At 39.5% G+C, this 20,830-nt stretch overlaps 1 protein-coding gene across 1 annotated transcript; it reads left to right on the top strand.

The window, feature by feature from the left end:
* Positions 1-8,487: 8,487 nt before the first annotated feature.
* Positions 8,488-10,261, top strand: LOC147607128 (uncharacterized). Its single transcript, XM_086791496.1, has 3 exons — positions 8,488-8,810; positions 8,902-9,170; positions 9,291-10,261. The coding sequence occupies exons 1-3, from the start codon at positions 8,554-8,556 to the stop codon at positions 10,259-10,261; spliced, it is 1,497 nt and encodes a 498-aa protein (XP_086647622.1). The 5' UTR covers positions 8,488-8,553.
* The last annotated feature ends 10,569 nt before the right edge of the window (positions 10,262-20,830 follow it).

Below are 20,830 nucleotides of genomic sequence, written 5' to 3'. Positions count from 1 at the left end.
GGACTAGAGTGCCCCTTGGGATCCATTAGAAAACCTCAACTGGGCGCCAATTTGGGGCAGGTGTCCAAAAACCACACAACTTGTGACAGTCGATATGCGCTATTGATGCTCAGTAGAAAATCTCAATCGCCTCCGCAAATCTTCAACATCTCGAGACTAATGTGTCGTCTGCAAACTCTGATTCCAGCAGCTCCTCTTGCATATGGAGGGGGAGATGCAACCCCTGAAGTGTGGAAATTTACAACAGTATATTTGCATGGCACATATGGAGAGCACGTTAAATTTATCTATTTCCCTATTCATGGTGTGGAGACTCTTTTTTGCTCTTTCTATTTCCTTGGTCAACTTGGCGGAGAGAAATAAATTATCTTCTTTTGCTATTGTTTTGGATTTCTGAGCTTCTAATGGTTAGGCTTACTGATCTCAACATTTTGCTTTTTGGTCTTTCTTAGCTACTTGGTTGGCTTTTACCACTAAGGATGTTTTGGTCTTTCTTAGCTACTTGGTTGGCTTTTACCACTAAGGATGTTTTGGGAGATCAAAGAGGTTAGCACCTTGTAATAAATTCATGTTGCTAGCTCTTTCCGTGTGATGTAATTCTTTTTGGTGTATTTCAATTTTTAAGTAAGCATATTGCCGATGTTCAGAAATGTGCTCTCTTGGCTTGCAGGTATAAAAATTTCAATTAAGAAGATGGTGGCATGCAAGACACTAGAAGTGAGCATCACTCGTTTTATGAATAATTAGATCCCTGTGTACGCTCATATGACGGAGATAGCTATATTGGTCAACTGTAGAGAAGGCCTTACCAATACATTGGATGAGATTTCATGAATGTTTCTATACATTTCCACCTTCCCAACACCCGAAACTGATCAAATAGGATAAAAGTAGTGACCACATTGCTGAAACAGGAGAAAAAAAAGAGTTATCTTTTATAGAACATTTAAGGGGAAAACCATTCTCCAAGAGAATTTTTTTTACGCAAGGGGAAAAGCTAAGCAAAACCCACCAAAAACCTCCACAAAAAGAAAGAAATAGTTACACTTTCTAAACATGCACATGCAAGCATAACACTTTAGTTAACATATAAATTAGAGCATTTAATCGAAGAAATGACACCAACCATCACTTAGAAAAAAACATGAAAACATTGTCTTCCTCATACACTATTAAAACTTAGCCATAGTGAATCTAAGTTTAGGTTTTGTAGTGATCACAACAAAAAGTTCCACCATATATTGAAGTGTTATATTTCAGCCATAGTGAATCTAAGTTTAGGTTTTGTAGTGCTCACAACAAAAAGTTCCACCATATGTCAAGGTGTTATATTTCAGCCATCGAAAAGCAACACCAAAAACATCCACACCTCATGTAAGCAAACAATGCTTCTTCTGCTACTAAGGGCCTGAAACAACTCTAACTTAGTGAGTGTTTCCTAGTGCATGAACTCATGAGCCACTGAATCCAAGCCTAGAACCCACAAGTACACAAAGTATAACTACTTGCATGGCATGTATGCCGATTTTTTGAAACCCTTCAGATGTGCATCACAAAAGTGAGCTACCATTAACACACAGTAGTTCATACCCTTTTCTCTCTAGACCCTTCCATATTCACCTAAAAGATACGGGTTCATGGCGTAATATAATGGCCTCACGAATAACATGTGCATCCAAGGTCTTGTGTATTTGAAGGTTTTTCCTTACCCAAAGATAGTGAGAGGGTTTAAATTGTTTATTATTTTTATAACCATTTAAGTGCAATAATCTTATGTCTCACACAACATAGCTTTCACATTAAAGAAAGGATTTGTTTTCTTTTTTGCAAGTAATCTCTTTGCTTTGTTTATTATAAAGGAGTCGAGATAACAAGGCCATGTTTATAACGCTAGTTGATCCTAGTTCTTTCTCTAAGTTCTAGTTGAGCTTGTGATTGGATGGATACAGGTGAGGTGACCTTTGATTGGATGGATACAGGTGAGGTGACCTTTGATTGGATGGATGGATGCAAGTGAGGTGAGGTGGCCTTTGATGTTTACTTACATGGAACTTTAATACATTAGGAACTCAATGGAGTCTTTTTGGGCCCTTTAATTTGCCATGAGGTTATGGAAACGTTTAACTTTTTGACAAATAGGAGCCCGCCATGTAAGCAAAAACCAATGGTTTGTAAGAGAGGTGTAAGAGTGGTCAAAGGGTGCACTTTTTCCCCCAAAAAGGGGAGGGGGCAATTTTACAATTTTCGGACCTCCATAACTTCTACATACAAGCTCCGATTTGAGCGGAGATTACAGATCCGTGATCTACGCATCAAGAGCTTTCCATAGATATGTTACATGATATGGTTTTATCCGCTAGATTTTAAATTCCATTTTCCCCCCAAAATTCAAATTCGAATAAAGTAGCCGTTTTGAAGCTTCTAATTAGAAAACGTTTCTTCTTAAGAGAAAAGGTTTGACTCCCTTAAACTGCCAAATAAAAGGGCCCAAGAAGACTCCATTGAGTTCCTAATGTTGATAATTATGTAGTTATCCACTATAAAATGGCATTGGATTCAACTGCCTTTGTTGCTTTATTTGAAGAAATACTATGTAGTGTTATCCCCTTGTATACTTTTGTTCTTGGGTATTGTGAAATATCATATGAATTTCACTTATGATTTATTCATAGTTAAGATTGTCAAACACACACATACATATGCACACACACATACATCTATACATACATGTGTACACACATATACATGTACATACATACACGTGTATACACTTACTAAATATACACTCATACATACATCTACACACACACACACACACACACACATAGGCATACACAAATCACAAATCTAGAGGGCGTACAATAAATATAGGGCTAAAGATGTTGTTGTTCCAAGATTGGAGTAACATGGTAACACACTAGTCTAAGCTAAAACTTGTTCATACCTATATTATAAGATTGAGATAATCCTAATACATTTATGACATCATGATTGGATTAGTGCAATGTACAAGTTCTTTAAAAAAGGACCCAATTGAATTATCTTTTCATATTTAATGCTTCGGGGAAAGCCCAATGAAAAAAAATGTCCTTAGAATTGGCTTCCATGTCTATGCATTACACATGCCTTTTGAATTTTACATAGAGAAGCATAATATTTCTAATCAATTCTTTGTACAAAAACTTTACAAGATAATTTCTATTTTCAAATTTAGAAGTGTAAAGGAAATTTAATATATATTAATAGTCAACAAAGCATTTTTCTTCCATTTGAAGAATAAAAAAAGGCTTTTAAAGTGTACTTTTAAGAATCTAATTACAATGCATGCTAAAGAGTCTTTTAAACAATGTTTTTCTTTGGAAAGTATGAATTATAAGAATAATTGTATTTATAATACTTAGTGCAATTTTTAAAACTTTTCATGTAAGCCTTATTTTTAGGAATTTAGTCGTTTTATTATTATCATGCACAAACTCTCTCTCTCTCTCTCTCTCTCTCTCTCTCTCTCTCTCTCTCTATGTGGGAGGTCATGTGAATGGTCCCTATGAAACTAACTCAAGGCTAATATAAGTAGGTGCCTAGAGCTTTGTGAAAGTACACTCAATTTGGGGCAACTCTCTCTTGTCACATGTATGTTAATATATATATATATATATACATATACATATAGATCTCTCTCTCTCTCTCTCTCTCTCTCTCAACTATCCCATTGTGCCATAGAGTCTTTATATTGCTAATATCTGTCTCTAATGCATGCTCTTGAGTATGACTGAGTGAAATGAGGTGAGAGGAGGGACGAGTACACGTAGTGTAATGTGGCGGTGTGACAACGCTCCTAGGAGGCACAATGGAATTGCTTCTCAACAAGGAGTTGTAGAGCTTGGAGACCTCAAGGGTTACAAGCTCTACCAGTGGAAAGATCCTTTACCACAGTTGTGGCTCACCAGGTAATCTCTTGTTGGATGTGTTTTAAGAGAAGTTTGGGTGAGCCATAACATTTTTTGGGCCGTTGTTGCCAGGAAATCATCCCTTGGCATTTTCCATCGTTTTCCTCTAATCTACGCATTAGCCATTCCCCATTGTCTTGATTAGTGGTTTTTCATGAAAAAGAGGTTGTTTTTATGGTGATTTGGTGTAGAATAGCTCTCTTTTTTGGTTTTATAAAGAATACCTTTTTGCTTAATTTTTAGCTTAAATCATCATTTTTGTTGTTGTTAATGTGGGTTTTAATGTTCTTAGGGCTTGCACATAGAGTGTATTAGGCTTTTTTTTCTTCCATTGCATCAAAAACTGTAATAGAATGCAATTTTTGGTGGTTACAGCTAAAATCATTAATTTTTGTTTGATCTGTATTTTTTTGTTTGATTAGTATGCATTAGAGTGTTAGCAAGCATTAGTAGTAGGTTAATTATTTATTTTTAAAAAAAATCTTAAAATTAACTAATCTTTCTTAATTGACTGGTTTTTGTCATTAAGATTAATCTAGTTCAAGAGGCAAAAAGATTAGAAAATGTGTTTTTTGGGAGTCAAATTCAATCATATAAGAGGTCGAAATTAGTGTTTTTGAATGTATTGAGAGCATTTAGATGCATCAAAGCACCTAATTACATGAATTTCTTCATTAATGTAGGAATTTCTCTCTCTTTTGCTTAATTTTGTGTAAAGAGAAGAGATTAGAATTCTTTGACCATGTTTTGTGTGAGTGCTTGGTTAGCATACGACGTGTGTAGTGCATATTTTAAATACTCGAATGAAAATGAATTTGAAAGCATACTTGGAAGCAATGCTAGACTCACATCCGCAATCGATGAGCTTGAAGCGTGTTCTGATGTTCGATGGGGATACAAAAGTACCTCGCAAATTATAAAATTAAAAATTCATTGCCACATTTGAAAATGGTTTTTGTATCATGAATGAATACATAAGACTAATGGCTGCCTTCAACATTGAAAGTTCTTTGGCTCACTTTCAAAGTACGTTGACAATGCATAGGTGCAAGCAATCAAGAACCAGAGCATTGTAGTTACGTAATATATAAGAATTCTAGAAGGAGAGAGAAGCAATAGTCATTCTAGTTATGTAATATATAAGAATTCTAGGAGGAGAGAGAAGCAATAGTCTAGTCTAACCAGTGAGGTCCACCGACGACAAAAACCATTTTATTAGCACCGTCAAAATTGTACTAGCAACGTAAATGGAACGGTTCTCATCACTTGTGGAACAACCATTTTATCGACAGTCGTGCAGCCGGACGCCAACGAGGCTCCCGTGGACGTAAATAAAGACTCTGAGAATCGTCTCTTGCCAAGGAGCGGTTTAGTGTTAGGAGGTCGTGGAGTCAATCTCTCTTGCTGTTATCTGCAATTCCGTGGCTAGACCCCCTGCTGCCAGCTTGTTTAATTGCTGTTAATTTGGGAGATGGAGGAAGTGCAGCGCATGGCAGAGTGTGGCGATGACGTTGCCATAAAAAGAGAGTGGGAGATGAAGGATGAGGCGGTGAAGTGGTTGACAGAGAGAAGCTACGTACAAGTGACGGAGAAAAGGGGAGGGATCGACGATGGGGATGAGGAGGAGTTTGTGGTGCTAGTACAAGTGCAAAGGGATTTTGAATCGGTGAGGAAAGCTTGCGAGGCAAGGAAGGAAGAGGTAGTGGTGGCACGCAGCGTATTAGAAGAAGGTGAAGAAGCTGGATCAGATCTTGCGAAAGTGCGTGAGCTTCTTGCTTCTTTGAGCTACTTAGAATCTCCAACAACAGAAGAGAGCGATAGCTTAAGGTACTACTACCGTGCAGCGGAGTGCAGATTAAGCTTGCCTGCCAGTGCTGCTCATGTTAAGGTGCAGGATGTGCAAGGTCATCGCAGCGGTGAAGAAGCCGGATATCTAGTGAGAGCCGGTAGGATTGCCGCCTGGTGCATCTCCGGTAAGGCTCAGCCTTGGATCCTGCCCAGATAATGTACTGGTGTCCATGACATACCCGCTGCAGGGCTTCCAGTCTTGCGGACCTTCACCGCTGCGATGACCTTGCACATCCTGCACCTTAACATGAGCAGCACTGGGCTCTCACTAGATATCGGTCTGGCGGGTGATTTGGCGCCTGCGTGGTTGATATGCCACGCTGGCAGTCAACACCGGCGAACCCATTTTACCCGGTTTTTTTCAACCGCCAAATCATCTCTGCCAGCGTCATCAACGCCGCCGCGTCTGCTTTAATGGCTCCCTGCACCTTTCCGCTACCACAACCGGACCTACCACAGCCGGACCCGTTTCACCTTCGACTCCGAGGTGATGTAGAGCAAGCAAGAAGCGTTGATGCAATTCAGGGGACCAACATCTTCGAGCTTTGCGTGGTTGTTGGCCTAAGCCATTACAAGATCTCAGTCCTGCAGCTCCGGCCGAAGTAGGGGGCGATTGGCTCTTGGGGTGACGGTGCTTCCTTCAAGTTCCATGAGGAGGTGAATAATGTGAGTCTTTGTTTCTGTTTTGCTATGCTATATTGCTGCTGCGCCATTTGATGCTCGATGATGATAACGAAGATGAGGATTGCTATGGGCAATATGCATATGCATATGCAGTTCACCTTTCGTGTGCTATGTAAGCTCATACTAAGCTTGGATCAAAGCGAGATCGAGCAAAAGCAACAGTGTTTCAAGCTGTACGAAGCTGGCGTTCTCAGTCTGCCTATCAAGTTTCCTGGCACCATTTACAGCAAAGCTTTGTAGGCGAGAATAGTAAATTTCCACATACCAATTAATCAACAGCATAAGTAAAACTAGAGCTCATTAAAGATGTTGGAAGAGAGCTTACATTCTTGTATTGAAGTCATTGCATCCCTTTGGTTCACTATCATGTATTGCACAGCCGGACCGCTCAATTTGCCCGCCAGTTCCTCGTCGTTGACCATCTCCTGGATGTGAAAGGCGCCAAATCAGCAGCAATGTGGTGATCTCAAGCTGGTGCGTTTATAAATATTTGCTTGTTTAAGTTCAAGTTTAAGTTCCCAATCAGTCCTAGAGGCATCAACTGTGTTTTTGAGAGCATAATGCATATAACTTTATTTATGCTCTGCGCTTGTCCATTTGCATATGGATAGTATGGAAAAACTTATGATAGACAACCATAAATTCTTCTACGAGAAGTTCTCCACCACTTCATTGAACAAATGACTACTCATCACTAATCAAGATTAGGAAACTTTGATGATGAGCATAGATTAAGCAAGAATTATTGATTAGCATGGTTCTTTTTCTCTTTTTCTCCCACTCTTCCTTACTTAATTGTTGTATCTTTGCACTACCTCAGGTTCAGCAGGTTCAGGTTTTTTAAAGGGTTAATCATGTCTCTCCAAAACTGAAGCTTAGAGAATGCCATGAGTTCTCAAATGCCCCCCATCGGTGTCTTTGATTCGACAGCATTGTGTTGGGTGCACTCATATGACAATCGTTCAAAATACAAATTTGTACGCGAAGCTAACATCCCTTGGAACCGTGTTGCCGATTTTGTAAAAGGAGAAGCAAACAATGCAAACTTTCCGACTTCTTGCAAAAAATATAGCCACCATCACCGAGATGCCTCCAATCTTACAAAGATTGCACATGAATCATGGATTGAGAAGATAGTGTAAGTGTGTATTTGTTTTAGTTTGTCTAATCCATGAATTAATCATCACACACACACATACAATTAAATGTTTATCGTTACTTCTTTGTTTTGTTTAGCTTTTGGTGTGGTTTTGGTCCTGCTAGCACTAAAGCACCAATGCAATCTAACATTGCGGATGGCAAAGATGTCGAAATTACCCAGCTCAATGAATGCAAGGACACTAGTAGCGAAGATGATGTTGAGGTGGAGGAGCGTAGTGAAATAAAAGAGTTGCCACAGCCAACTGCAAAGAAGCCATGTAAGAAAAGGCGCCCTCCCATCATAAAGGGCAAGCGAAAGCGTGGATGCAAATGTCATTTTAGTGTCAAGAGGCTCGCACAAGATCCATGGGTGGCCATAATCTCTTATATACATCCATACCACACAAATGCAAATGATGAGGTTTGTCATGGTATAAGATTTGTTGATCCCTCTTTGAAGTTCTCTCCGTGGATCTCAATGCAAAAGAAACTATGGGTTTCAAGCATGCTATATCGTGGTTTCTCTCCACATCAAGTGTTGGAAATGCATGTCCAAGCATTGCATTCAAGCTAAAGTCATGAACCTACAATTACTATGGTTAGGGATGACTTTTTGTCTATTCGTGACATCATGAATATATCTAGCAAGCTGGCTATTGATCAGTATCAGCTACACACAGATGATGCGGAAAGCACCAAGAGATGGTGTCATGAGAATCAATCAAGCACCTTTATCTACCAGGAGCAAGATGTGGAACATTCCAAGGAATTTATCCTTGGAATACAATCACCATGGCAAAGGGAGATGTGCAAGAAGTTCGGAAATGGGAACCTTATTGCGATGGATGTCACCTTTGGCACAAACAAATATAAGGTATGTGGTGTAATGAATTATCATTTTTACTCTTGTTCACATTCTCTTAAGTTATAATAAATGTTCATTTTTTACTTCTTGTTCACATTCTCACTTTCCTTTAAAACACATGAACAGTTTCATTTGTATACAATCCTTGTTTTTGATGGTCATCGCAATGGTGTGCCCATTGCTTGGGTGCTTACATCTTCAGCTACATTTGAGTGTACTTGCACTTGGTTAAGCAAGTTTAGAGATAATATGCTTGACTTTCATAAATCATGGGAGCCCGGAGCCTTTATGGTTGATGATGCCGAAACGGAGATTAATGCGCTCAGGTTAGGACCATATGTTCATATGTGTTGAGTGCAAACTAATGAGAATCGTGTGTTTGAGTTCTATGTGACGTGTCCTTTCTATTTTTCGTAGGGTGGTGTTCAATCAACCCATTTTTCTATGCTTGTGGCATGTCAAACGTTGTTGGCTCCGACACCTTATTAAGAAGGTGAAGGAATGGTCAAAAAGAGCTTTTATGTTTTGGTCTTTGGGAAATATCATGAACATGCAAGGGTCAGCAAATTCTACAGACGATATAATCAAAGAGGATGCAAAGGCTATGATCTCTACCTTCTACTCCAACTTTAGAGATGAGGGGAGTTTTATTGAGTATTTCAAAACCTATTGGGAGGCTAAACTAGGTAAGGTTGAATTTTAAACTTTATACATACTCTTCTTATAGGTAAAATAATACACACTTGCTCTCCTTTTTGTTCGTGCTTCATTTCTTGCTCTTCTAACTTCATTTGTTTTATGTGCAGAAATGTGGGTGCGTGCTTCCCGATTGCTTCCACATTCAGGACAAGACACTAATGGAGCAATAGAATCATATCATGGGCAGCTCAAATATAAGTTTTTGGGCTCTTCCAAAAGGATGAGTTCGAGGCGGGTGGATTGGCTCTTATACAAGTTAACATCATCATGCTTGCCATATTATTGGTATGTTCAGCAGTTGAAGGACAATGGTTTTATGAGAAACAACGCCATTGAAAGAGTAGTGGAGAATTCTTATGAGCGGGCACTTCAAATACCAGATGCTAATGTCTCATTCCAGGTTGGTGGTGTTGCTATAGTGGAGAGCATGCACACAAAAGCTTCATTTTACACAGTCTATAATTCCGATTGCCAATGGGCATGTTGTACATGTGCATGGGCAGAGCTTGGAAATATTTGTAAGCACCAAATTAAGGTGATGTTGTTGCGGGGTGCTTCACATGCTTCACTTATGGAGCAATGCCAACATATGTATGAAGCATGGGGAGATGCTTCTAGGTCTACTTTCGATCTTCACTCACATGTTTCTAGTATTGATGTGCTTGAACCAAATGGTGATGATGTTGCCGCATTAGGGGGGGACAATGTATGTAGTGAAGTACTTGAGCAATCGGGAAATGTGAAGACACTTCAATGCTTGTGGCAAGAGTTGTCTTGTTTTGTAGGACACGACCAGGCTTTGATTGAGGAGGCTTGCAATGGATTGAGGAGAACATTGGGCCATGTGAAGACAATGAAGGCAAGAATGGATGAGCGAACAGAAACAAAAGCTAATTTTCAAGTCTTGGAAGATGGATTCGGGAACTCCTTGAAGCGAGCAAAACCATTCTTTGAGAAGGGCAACAAGAAGAAATCAACATCATCAAAGAGTCACCCATTGGCTCACCCCTTCAAGACCCCTGCTAAGAAAACCAAAGTGTCAATGCAAAAAAGGCTTGACGAGAAAGCTTCAAAGTAGCCTTTTGAATTTATGTAATGAACTCTTCAAAGCTTCAAATGTAGACATGTTTATTGTGGAGTCTTTCTTTCCATGGCTTTCCTTGTCTATGAAGTGAGGCGGCTTTAGTCTTATCATGTAGCCATGCCATTGTGGTGTGTGCCTTCTCATGTTAGTGGTCACGTTGACAATTTATAATATTTAGCTTCCCATGTGCTGTAAGTATAACTTTCTCTGATGGCAACATATATACTTATCTTTTGTTCTTTCTCCTAGCATTTTGCAACCTAAGATTCTTAAGCTTCTATTCGAGAAGTACCATTGAGTTGTGTAAAGTTTTATAGTACCCATTGCTAGGCTTTCTTTTGAGTTCACCTCCATAGTTAACCTTTTATCTTATAGGATAGATTGCATTCTACAAATATCTTTGTTCTTCTTGACATTATGATACAGTAATTTCTTATAAAATAGTAACTTCTTATAAATTTTTATAATATAGTAACTTCTTATAAAATTTTATAGTACACATTGCTAGGCTTTCTTTTTAGTTCACCTTCATAGTTAACCTTTTTTCTTATATGATAGATTGCATTGTAAAAATAGCTTTGTTCTTCTTGACATTATGATATAGTTTTCTGGCATCGTACCTTCTTATAAAATAAGAAAATTTACATGTTTTTCACTTAAAATTAGCTTAAGGAATTTCTTAAATAGCATTTTGTTGAAGGGCTATTAAGTTAGAATATAATCCCACCCCTTGTCTATAAAGGGGCTAGATTTAAAAACATTTTTAGCATTTTTAGTAGCATGCTCCAATATAGTTTTATCTCTCATGTACATGTATACATATATACATGCCCATTCTACTGCAAATAGATACAAAACGCCTCCCCTATTAGATTTATTTTTGAAAACTTGTTTACTTAGTAATTTCCAAACATGTTGCCACACAAAAAGGTTCAACTAATGAGAGCACACATATCCACATGGTATATTCATCACTAGATTACAAAGGTAAGGTTACACATGTGTGAAAGCTCCAACATGGATACATATGAAATGAGATTGGTTCGACTATCAAAGGTTTCAAAATTGGCAAGGTAAGGTGTTATCATCTCATTATATATATATATATGTATATATGTATATATGTCCATCGATCCATGTGACTCTCTTCTTCTTTTTTGCCTTTAAATTCAATGTATGGTCCCATGTCATGGGTGGTGTTGAATGAGGATGAGATCTTGTGCCCTATCATAGTTCCCTTTTTAATCTGCATTCCATGCTTTCATGATGTTAATTGACAAAGGAATATATTATATTTTATTCTACTCTCTATTACGAAGGCATTGTAGACTTTACAAGGTAAAGAACTAAAACAATCTTGTTTTTGGTCTTCATGGAGACGCGAATCCCATAAGATCAAGAGTTGTGTACATTGGTAACAACAAGCAAATAACATTGTGCCCCATACATTGAGATTTTCGTTTGATTGGGCCCTCAAAGTTGACTAAGCAGAACCATATAGTTGTTACAAAGCAAGCAATATAATATATTGTAGTAGGGATCATCATCATCATGAGATTGATGCTGAGCCGGTGATCGACCATGCTTCGCCCCCTACTTCGGCCGGAGCTGCAGGACTGAGATCTTGTAATGGCTTAGGCCAACAACCACGCAAAGCTCGAAGATGTTGGTCCCCTGAATTGCATCAACGCTTCTTGCTTGCTCTGCATCACCTCGAAGTCGAAGGTGAAACGGGTCCGGCTGTGGTAGGTCCGGCTGTGGTAGCGGAAAGGTGCAGGGAGCCATTAAAGCAGGCGCGGCGGCGTTGATGACGCTGGCAGAGATGATTTGGCGGTTAAAAAAAACCGGGTAAAATGGGTTCGCCGGTGTTGACTGCCAGCGTGGCATATCAGCCACGCAGGCGCCAAATCACCCGCCAGACCGATATCTAGTGAGAGCCCTACCCTACCTACCAGTACTGTCAAGCAAATCCCGTGCATTCACTTCGTGGTGAATGCCTTCACAACAATCGATGAATTCTCCTTGCACTTGAAGCTCAACATAGAAACCCTCTCTGTGGGCGTTTTGAAGAGAGAGTTTCTAAAAACAGATACATGCTTAGGCTTCTATCCTGACTGGATTCGCCTCTCCGTGGAGCCTTGCTGGCAGGACATCATGTCGGTGGCCATCTTTGAGAACATGCAAACAATGGGCAGTAGTGGTGGTGAAAAGACCACCGAAAACACTGAGATCGGAATGGGCATAGGGTTCGGGCCTGCAAGTGTCTCTGCCAGGAGGTCATGGGCGATGGAGAAGACAGCTGGATCAGAGGATAAGGAGCTAGATCACATTGACTACGAAACAGAAGAGGGGGGAGTAGCAGCGTTGAGTGGAGGATTTGCAGGTGGCAAGGTGGCAAGCTTTACAAGAGGGATAGGCCGCTGTCTCCCTCAATTATCAGCTCCAAGAAGCTACCCAAGCTCCCCTTTACAGGAACCGGCCCGCTCTTGCAGCGTATTCTCCCGGCTATGAGTTGGCGCTTGCCACTCAGCGCGAGGCATCGCGAGCTCTCCTTCAAGCTCCGCCTGCTCTTCCACATGCAGCTCATCTCCTTGACGAGCAGGGGCCCATTCCTCAAATCGCCTAAACACACAAAGATCCCCCTTGATCAGGAGTTCACGTTCTCGGTCCAATTGCCTCAAGCACTTCGAGCCCCCGATGCCCAACCCCGGTAAGTGGGTGGTTTTCTAGCAGTACACTTACACTATGCATATATTAAAGGCTGCCCTAATGTTCTTTTGTTTTGAGGAGAGCATATGAGATAAAATATGTAGTTGGATGAATGAAGAAAGAGTACTCTAGAGTCTTCCTAAAATATATAGTTGGATGAACGAAGACCGAATACCGAATACTGTGGAGTTTGCTTGGTTTTGAAATTATCATATGTACATGGGTAACTTTTAACAGATGAATGAATGCTTGCAGGGTATACTATAAGTAAACCCTCTGTATCAGGTGCGTTCAATGCTTATTTTAGAAATCCCTTATCTGTGATTTTTTCATGAATAAAACATACCCTTTTTTTATTCAACCTGTGAATACTCTTTTTAAATGGTACCCTTTTATATATAAAAAATGTGAAAAAATAGATTTTAAAAATTCATTCTCTCGAACCCATGTGCTACACTTACATTTTATGAGTGCCCCCCAGAAAGGATGGCCATGAGAAAAAAGCATACACTTTTTTTTTTAACTATTTTTGGTCTTCTTGCTTCCTAGTAAATGTATGGAAGATTGTGCCCCCTTGACTGACAATCTAGATGTACTTTGTTTAAATTTTTCATTTTTAGGGGGATTAAAAGGTTGTACCCCTTGATGCGAGCATGGTTTTCCTTGAGTGACAATCCAAATGTACTTTGGTTAAATTTTTTCATTTTTTGGGCGATTATAAAGAGATAAGCTTTTATCTTTGATTCATTACTATACTATACCAAAGGACGTTCGTTCTATGGGAACCATTTTTAAAATCAAAAGACTCCACATTAACATGTGAAGTTATATGGAAACCATTTTCACAATCAAAGTCTCCACATTAGCATGTGACTTTCGTTGCCCATACTATCCCAGCATTGTGGATTTGTCCTTTGGGCTGATCTTTTTTTAGTTTCTTGTTCTTTTTATATTCCATTCAAAATCATTAGATGTCACGTAGGCTGTAATGCTTGTGGTGACCGACGGCAGACCGGATGGCCATGTCCGGGGTTCAGTGGGAGAGGACGCCCATGCGGAGTCATGGGCGGCCAGGCTAGTGTGGATGGCAGGCCACACACTATATAGCCTGGGGGATGAGGGGCAATCCTCATTCTTCCTCTATGGCTGGGTGGTGAGCCAGAGCTGGGTGGTGAGCCAGAGGCCGTCCCCTCTTGTGGTAATGTCCGTAGCGGCGTTACGGATTTGTAACACTGGTAGCGGCGTTACCACAAGAGGAGACGGCCTCTGGCTCACCACCCAGCCATAGAGAAAGAATGAGGATTGCCCCTCATCCCCCAGGCTATATAGTGTGTGGCCTGCCGTCCACACTAGCCTGGCCGCCCATGACTCTGCATGGGCGTCCTCTCCCACTGAACCCCGGACATGGCCATCCGGTCTGCCGTCGGTCACCACAGGCATTACAGCCTACGTGACATTACCCCCCCTTAAGAAGAGTTTTCGTCCTCGTGTCACGTAGGCTGTAATGCCTGTGGTGACCGACGGCAGACCGGATGGCCATGTCCGGGGTGCAGTGGGAGAGGACGCCCATGCGGAGTCATGGGCAGCCAGGCTAGTGTGGACGGTAGGCCACACACTATATAGCCTGGGGGATGAGGGGCAATCCTCGTTCTTCCTCTATGGCTGGGTGGTGAGCGAGAGGCCGTCCCCTCTTGTGGTAACGCCCGTAGCGGCGTTACGGATTTGTAACATTAGATTGCCAAAAGTCGCTTCCAATGTTTTATGTTTCTTATGCGAAACTTAAAGCTTTTGAGATTGAATTCTCCTCCTTAGTTTGTCCTAAAATATTGCTTTATTTTAGTTCCCCCCTCATAGTTTTGACGGTTTCGACCGCTACTCGAAATTCCTTGAACTTCTCAAAAGCTTGACACTTCTGGTTGAAAAAAATACACAAGAATCCTTCTACTTGCAATATCAATCAAAGTGAACACCTCAATGAAATTGTACTCATCCTTCCATCAGAAAGAGTTGCATGTTTGATGTGAAGACTATCCTTGACCCTAAAATTGAATTCCTTGTGAATGTGTCTTGCGCTGTCCCTTACCCATCATGCAAGCTTCCTATACATCTAGATTGTTAAAATTTGATGGCAAATGCTTAGCTAGTATACCAAGTTTCTACAACTCTGAAAGCGCGTATATACTTAGATACCCATATATCTTATGTGATAAGGAGATATACTTATATGCAGGTGGACCATATCTCTTATTTCTCATTTTTTGGTTAATTTTATGAAGACAACATTACTTAGTACATATATGGAAGTTTTGTTTTAGCCATTTTTGCAATTAAAGTCTCCACATTAGCACGTGAATTTTATTGCCCAAACTATCCCAACTTCTTGCATGTGAGTTTTCTCAGCAGTATGAAGGTCAACTTTGTCATTTGGACTGTTCTTGAATTTCTTGTTCTTTTGGTATTCCATTCAAAGTTATTAGCTGGGTAGATGACAAAGACCCCTTCCAATATTTTGTGTTTTTTATGCAAAGGTTACTTAAAGCTTTTGAGATTAAAATATAAGTTCGCCACTTCAAAAAGTAGAAAGATAAAATCTCCCTAGGATCAGAAACAAAGAAATGGTAGTAGGTTAGAACGAAAAAGGTCTGAAGTTAAACCTATTTTCTGATTGTTCTTGAAAGAGTGGCACATGGTTGAGTTAGTATCTTGGTTCTAGCCAGAGATGGGGATCCCAACATGAAGTGATGTACCACGTGGTGGAAAGCAGTATTGGGTTCACCACCACCACTCTGCATGCTAGGGATATCCTTGCCGAGCTCAAATATAAAAGCTTCTTCCAAATACTCAAAAGAAGCGAAGTAAGTTGCTCAGGGAAATCGGATTTGAATCATAAATAAAAGGACTTAACAATATTTTTTCGTATTATAGGAGCATGGATCGAGGTCGTCGTGGTAGAAATGATAACCCCCGACTCAATGAGGAAGAGCTCAACTTGGATGTTCGTAAAACTCTTCATAGTTTGCAGCCTGGACCTTTCAAGGGTGAAGGGGAAAACTTGGGTGAGGCTGTGGAGAAGTGGATCGAAGCAATGGAAGAGTACTTTGATGTCATCGGGTATAATGAGAAGAGCAGAATGGCTCTTCCAAGACTGAAGATAGTAGAAATAGCTAGAGTGGCATGGAGAAACCACTGCGAGACAAACCGTCTGGATTAGAATACCCAGACATGAAAAGATCTCAAAATTTACCTTAGGACGAGGTTCTGTCCTCCCGGCTTTTTGGAAACAAAGATGAACAAATTCTTAGAGCTAACCCAGGGAGGGGAGCAGAACTATTGAAGTATATCACCAAGCGTTCACTCTCCTCCTCAATTACTCATTCACCACCGCTGAGTGAAGAACAGCAGATGGCCAGCTTCATTTGCGGACTAAACGAACCTTTGAATATTTTGGTGAAGAACGCCAAGCTAGTTTCCATGGCCGAAGCAGTGCGGATGGTGAAGGATTTCTCCAAGACCTTTCATGTCAAGGTCCCACCAAAGCTAGCACCATCACCTTTCAAAAGGTTTTTAGTTCCACAAGGTGATTCCAACCTTCCACCGCCTAAGAGATATCAAGGTCAATCCCAGGATAGGGGAAGTTCCAGAATGGAAGAAATGTCCTTTTCCCGAGACTCAATCCCCTGGAATTCAACTACAGAAGTTCCACCCTTGAATAAGGGAGTGAAATGCTATAACTATCAAGAATTTGGACATCATAGTATGGATTGTCCAACTCCTTTTGGATCAAGGTTTTCAGGGGCAGGAAAATCAGGGATCAAGATTCGAGACTCCAGCTCCTTCCTTCTAGAGTAATCAGGTTTCTATCCACCAAATTCTGGGAATCCCTGAGGTAGATCCTCTAACCAACCCACAGTTTCAAACTAAAGTAATGCAAGACCTCTGCCTTAGAATAGGGGAAGTCAAAGAGAATTGTTCCCAAACCGACCGTCCACTTCCAAGGCAGTAACGCTGGAAGTGATTGAAGAAGAAGAAGAAGATGAAAGAGATCATACTCTACCTGCTGGGGAGATGAGGACATCTCGCATTTTTTTAAGTGGGTTAGGATGTAAGATTCCTCCCCCAACCCTTCAAGATGTCCAGTTTCTCCCCCTATAATCAACCCCCCTTTTCAGAATAATAACAGATCTTGTTTCTACCTATTTTGACTTAGAGAGAGAGAAAATGTTCTAGAGAGAGGTTATTTAATTTTTAGATATTTTTGGATGGAAAAATATCTCTTCTTATTAAAATAAAGTTCCCCAAAACAGAAGTTCAAAAAGAATTTCAGAAGATGCATTAGAAATAAATTATAATCTGTTCAAAAGGCCTTAGCCTAAGGATCCAGATTTTCTGAAAATTTTAGATTAAGGTTCTGAGGGACCATATAGATTAATCCAAATGTAGGGAGGAGATAAATTGAAAAAATAAAGAAAATCCTCCCAAAAATGAGTAAATACTCTTATGAGATAAAGAGTTGACTAAGGACAAGGTTATTAAAAAGAAGAGATATTTAGAGAAAATGATGCATTTTTGACACCTCAGTGTGGGGGAATTCCCCTCATGAAGGAGGTGCCTATTTCACATGTGTGGTGGAGTTTTAAACTCTCAAATAATGAGTTATTTCATCTCTCTTCTCTCTTATTTCAACTAGAACCAAAAAGTAAGCTAAAGTGACCTAAAAATGGTCAAAAAGTGACCAAACTGATCTGGAAAATTCTAAAATCAGCTTGCGGTTAGAGGCTCACTTTTTCCTATAAATAGAAGCTTCCCCCTTTGTAAAAGTTTAATAGTGTTTTATGCACTGTTACTCTACTCCTCCCCTAGAGCCAAAAACATTGAATTCATTGATAATTCACTTGTTTTTTACTATTTCCTCTACAAAGAATAGGTGGCCACTCTTGATCCAAGCAAGAGTAGAACCCTCAATCCATCAAGCCAAAGGATAGCTCACAAAACTCCATGTAAGTTAGAAATTCTACTTTTTTCTAATTCTATTCTATGGTTTATGATTTCTTGCTTCTTTTAAATTAAAATTGGATGTTATGCCTTGATAGAAAGGCTTCCCCCTTCTCTTCATTGAATTCAGTCCTTCTTTATCCAAGATGTATAATCAATTAAATAGAGTTAAGCTTTTTGCATTGTTCGCTCTTAAAAAAATGAGAATTGATTAGATTAGAGAACTAAATTCATCTTGGGTTAAATTCTAAGTAGAATTAGAATGCAAAAATTAAAAAATGGTCAGCCATACAAAGGAGGTTATGAAAAAATTTTCTTAAATTTTGTAGAAATAAGTTTTATCTTCATGTTATTCAAAAAGAGTAATGCCATTTGTTTGTGTATTCTAAAAGTGTTATTTTCATTCTATGCATAGAGAAATGCATATTGGATATTTTTTATTTATCAAAGTGTAATTTTCATTAGATTCAAATTCTATGCATAGAAAGATGCATATTGGATATTTTTTTTATTATAAAAGTGTGATTTTCATGAGATTTAAATTCTATGCATAGAGAGATGCATATTGGATATTTTTTTATTATAAAAGTGTGATTTTCATTAGATTTAAATTCTATGCATAGAAAGATGCATAAAGGAATCCATTTTTATTTCAAAAGAGTTATTCTCATTTTATGCATAGAAAGATGCATAAAGGAATTCATTTTTATTTCAAAAGAGTTATTCTCATTAATTTTGATTTCATGCATAGAAAGATGCATAAAGGAATCCATTTTTATTTCAAAAGAGTTATTCTCATTTTATGCATAGAAAGATGCATAAAGGATTTCATTTTTATTTCAAAAGAGTTATTCTCATTAATTTTAATTTTATGCATAGAAAGATGCATAAAGGATTTCATTTTTATTTCAAAAGAGTTATTCTCATTAATTTTAATTTTATGCATAGAAAGATGCATAAGGAATCATTTTTATTTCAAAAGAGTTATTCTCATTAATTTTGATTTTATGCATAGAAAGATGCATAAAGGAATTCATTTTTATTTCAAAAGAGTTATTCTCATTAATTTTGATTTTATGCATAGAAAGATGCATAAAGGAATTCATTTTTTATTTCAAAAGAGTTATTCTCATTAATTTTGATTTTATGCATAGAAAGATGCATAAAGGAATTCGTTTTTTATTTCAAAAGAGTTATTCTCATTAATTTTTATTTTATGCATAGAAAGATGCATAAAGGAATTTATTTTTAATTGGAAAGGATGTCTTCTCTCGATCTTCCAGTGCCATTTGGACCTCATTGTAGCATTCGGGCATGGATCTGGTTGATTGACCTTGGTGGTCCTCAACGGATGAGTCCATGGCTCTTTTATATGGATCCGTTGGTTGACCTTGCTGATCGTCAACGGGGATTCCATTTTGATATCTGAATATATTGCCAGTTACTATGGGCTAGGAACTATCGAAAAGGCCCCTGTGTGGACAGGTGGTGATTCTAGTTGCCAATGATGCCATAGGTACATCGATGAAGGAATGATTGGAAAAAAGGTTTTAACTGGAGATTTTGAGGATTATGATCAGTGACACGATGGTTTCATTAAATGATTGTTTTGAAAGATAGCTGATTCTGTGAAAAAGGAAATTTCATATTGGGTGTGTAAGTGGTGTGACTAGCTTTAAGTTTGCATGAATATCCGGCTAGGGGGCTTGGGAACTCTTTTCCCTGGGACAAAACCTAACCAAATTCCTATTTGGATCCCATCACTACAGTGGTTGGTGGGTGTGAGGTGAAAAAAAGAAAGAAAACCCTTGCCTAAGAGATGGCCACACAATGGTTTCATTTCACACCATTTCTCTTATGACCTTGGCCCCATAATCTTTTATTTCCCATACTCCACATACTTCTATTACAATCCACGATGCTCGCTCATGCTTGGGGACGCATACACAACCAAGCCACCACGCGAACAGCTGAAACCATCTCCATCGAACCATGCTCCAGACAGGCCTGCACGATCCTTAAAACAAATCCATCCACACTGAACACCTAGCAACGCCCTCAGAAACCAAGATCTTCACAACTGCCATGCACACGTATGTACATGAGCCCAAAACATCTCTCAGAAAAATGCCTGACATACTTTGCCAACCCCCCAGCCTGCTAGAGCATTCATGCTCAGTAGCAAAAGACATAAGGTTCAGTAGCTATCCACCAGAATCAAAAGGAAACAACAACTTACCATCCCATTCCCCAGCATCCGTAAAACACAATGGCTACATCACTGCATACCAAACATCAACCATTTGCAGAAAAGCATTCACCGACTCTGACCACGCAGCATCATCTTCAAGCCTTTGCTCTTCACCCACAACCAACCTCCCCGTCTTCAAAATCTGTGGCATTGCAGCATTTAGCATCCCATTCATCAACAGTGAAGGCCAGGCTCCCACATTTTGACCTTTATGCACACAAAAATCCAGATCCTCTCCAACAGCAGTGTCTACAAGCACTTCCAGCTCTTGTGCTTCAGGCATCTCCTTACAACCATACAGCTCAACTGGTTCAGAATCTTTGTCATCCATGCACTTTGCCTTTAGCATCTCAGCAACCCGCAAAGAAGCCTTTGTTACACTCTCCACCATACCTGGATCCATCTCTATCTCTGGCTCCTGCTCATCAAGGCTAGCAACTTCCCATACATCATCCTCAAGCACAATACTCACATCACAATGCTCTTCATCAGTCAAATCTACATGCATACCTTCTTCAGTGTTGCCAACCCCCCTGGTATCATGGTCCAAAGACTCCTCAGCACATAATGCATCCAATGGAAAAGCATCCATTCCATTCATTGCAGGTACC

This window comes from Cibotium barometz, chromosome 56, assembly GCF_041138505.1.
Source record: "Cibotium barometz isolate CiBa-2024 chromosome 56, ASM4113850v1, whole genome shotgun sequence".
Lineage (NCBI taxonomy): Eukaryota > Viridiplantae > Streptophyta > Polypodiopsida > Cyatheales > Cibotiaceae > Cibotium > Cibotium barometz.
Note: the sequence above shows the minus strand (reverse complement) of the source record. Positions and strands in the feature narration are given on the sequence as shown.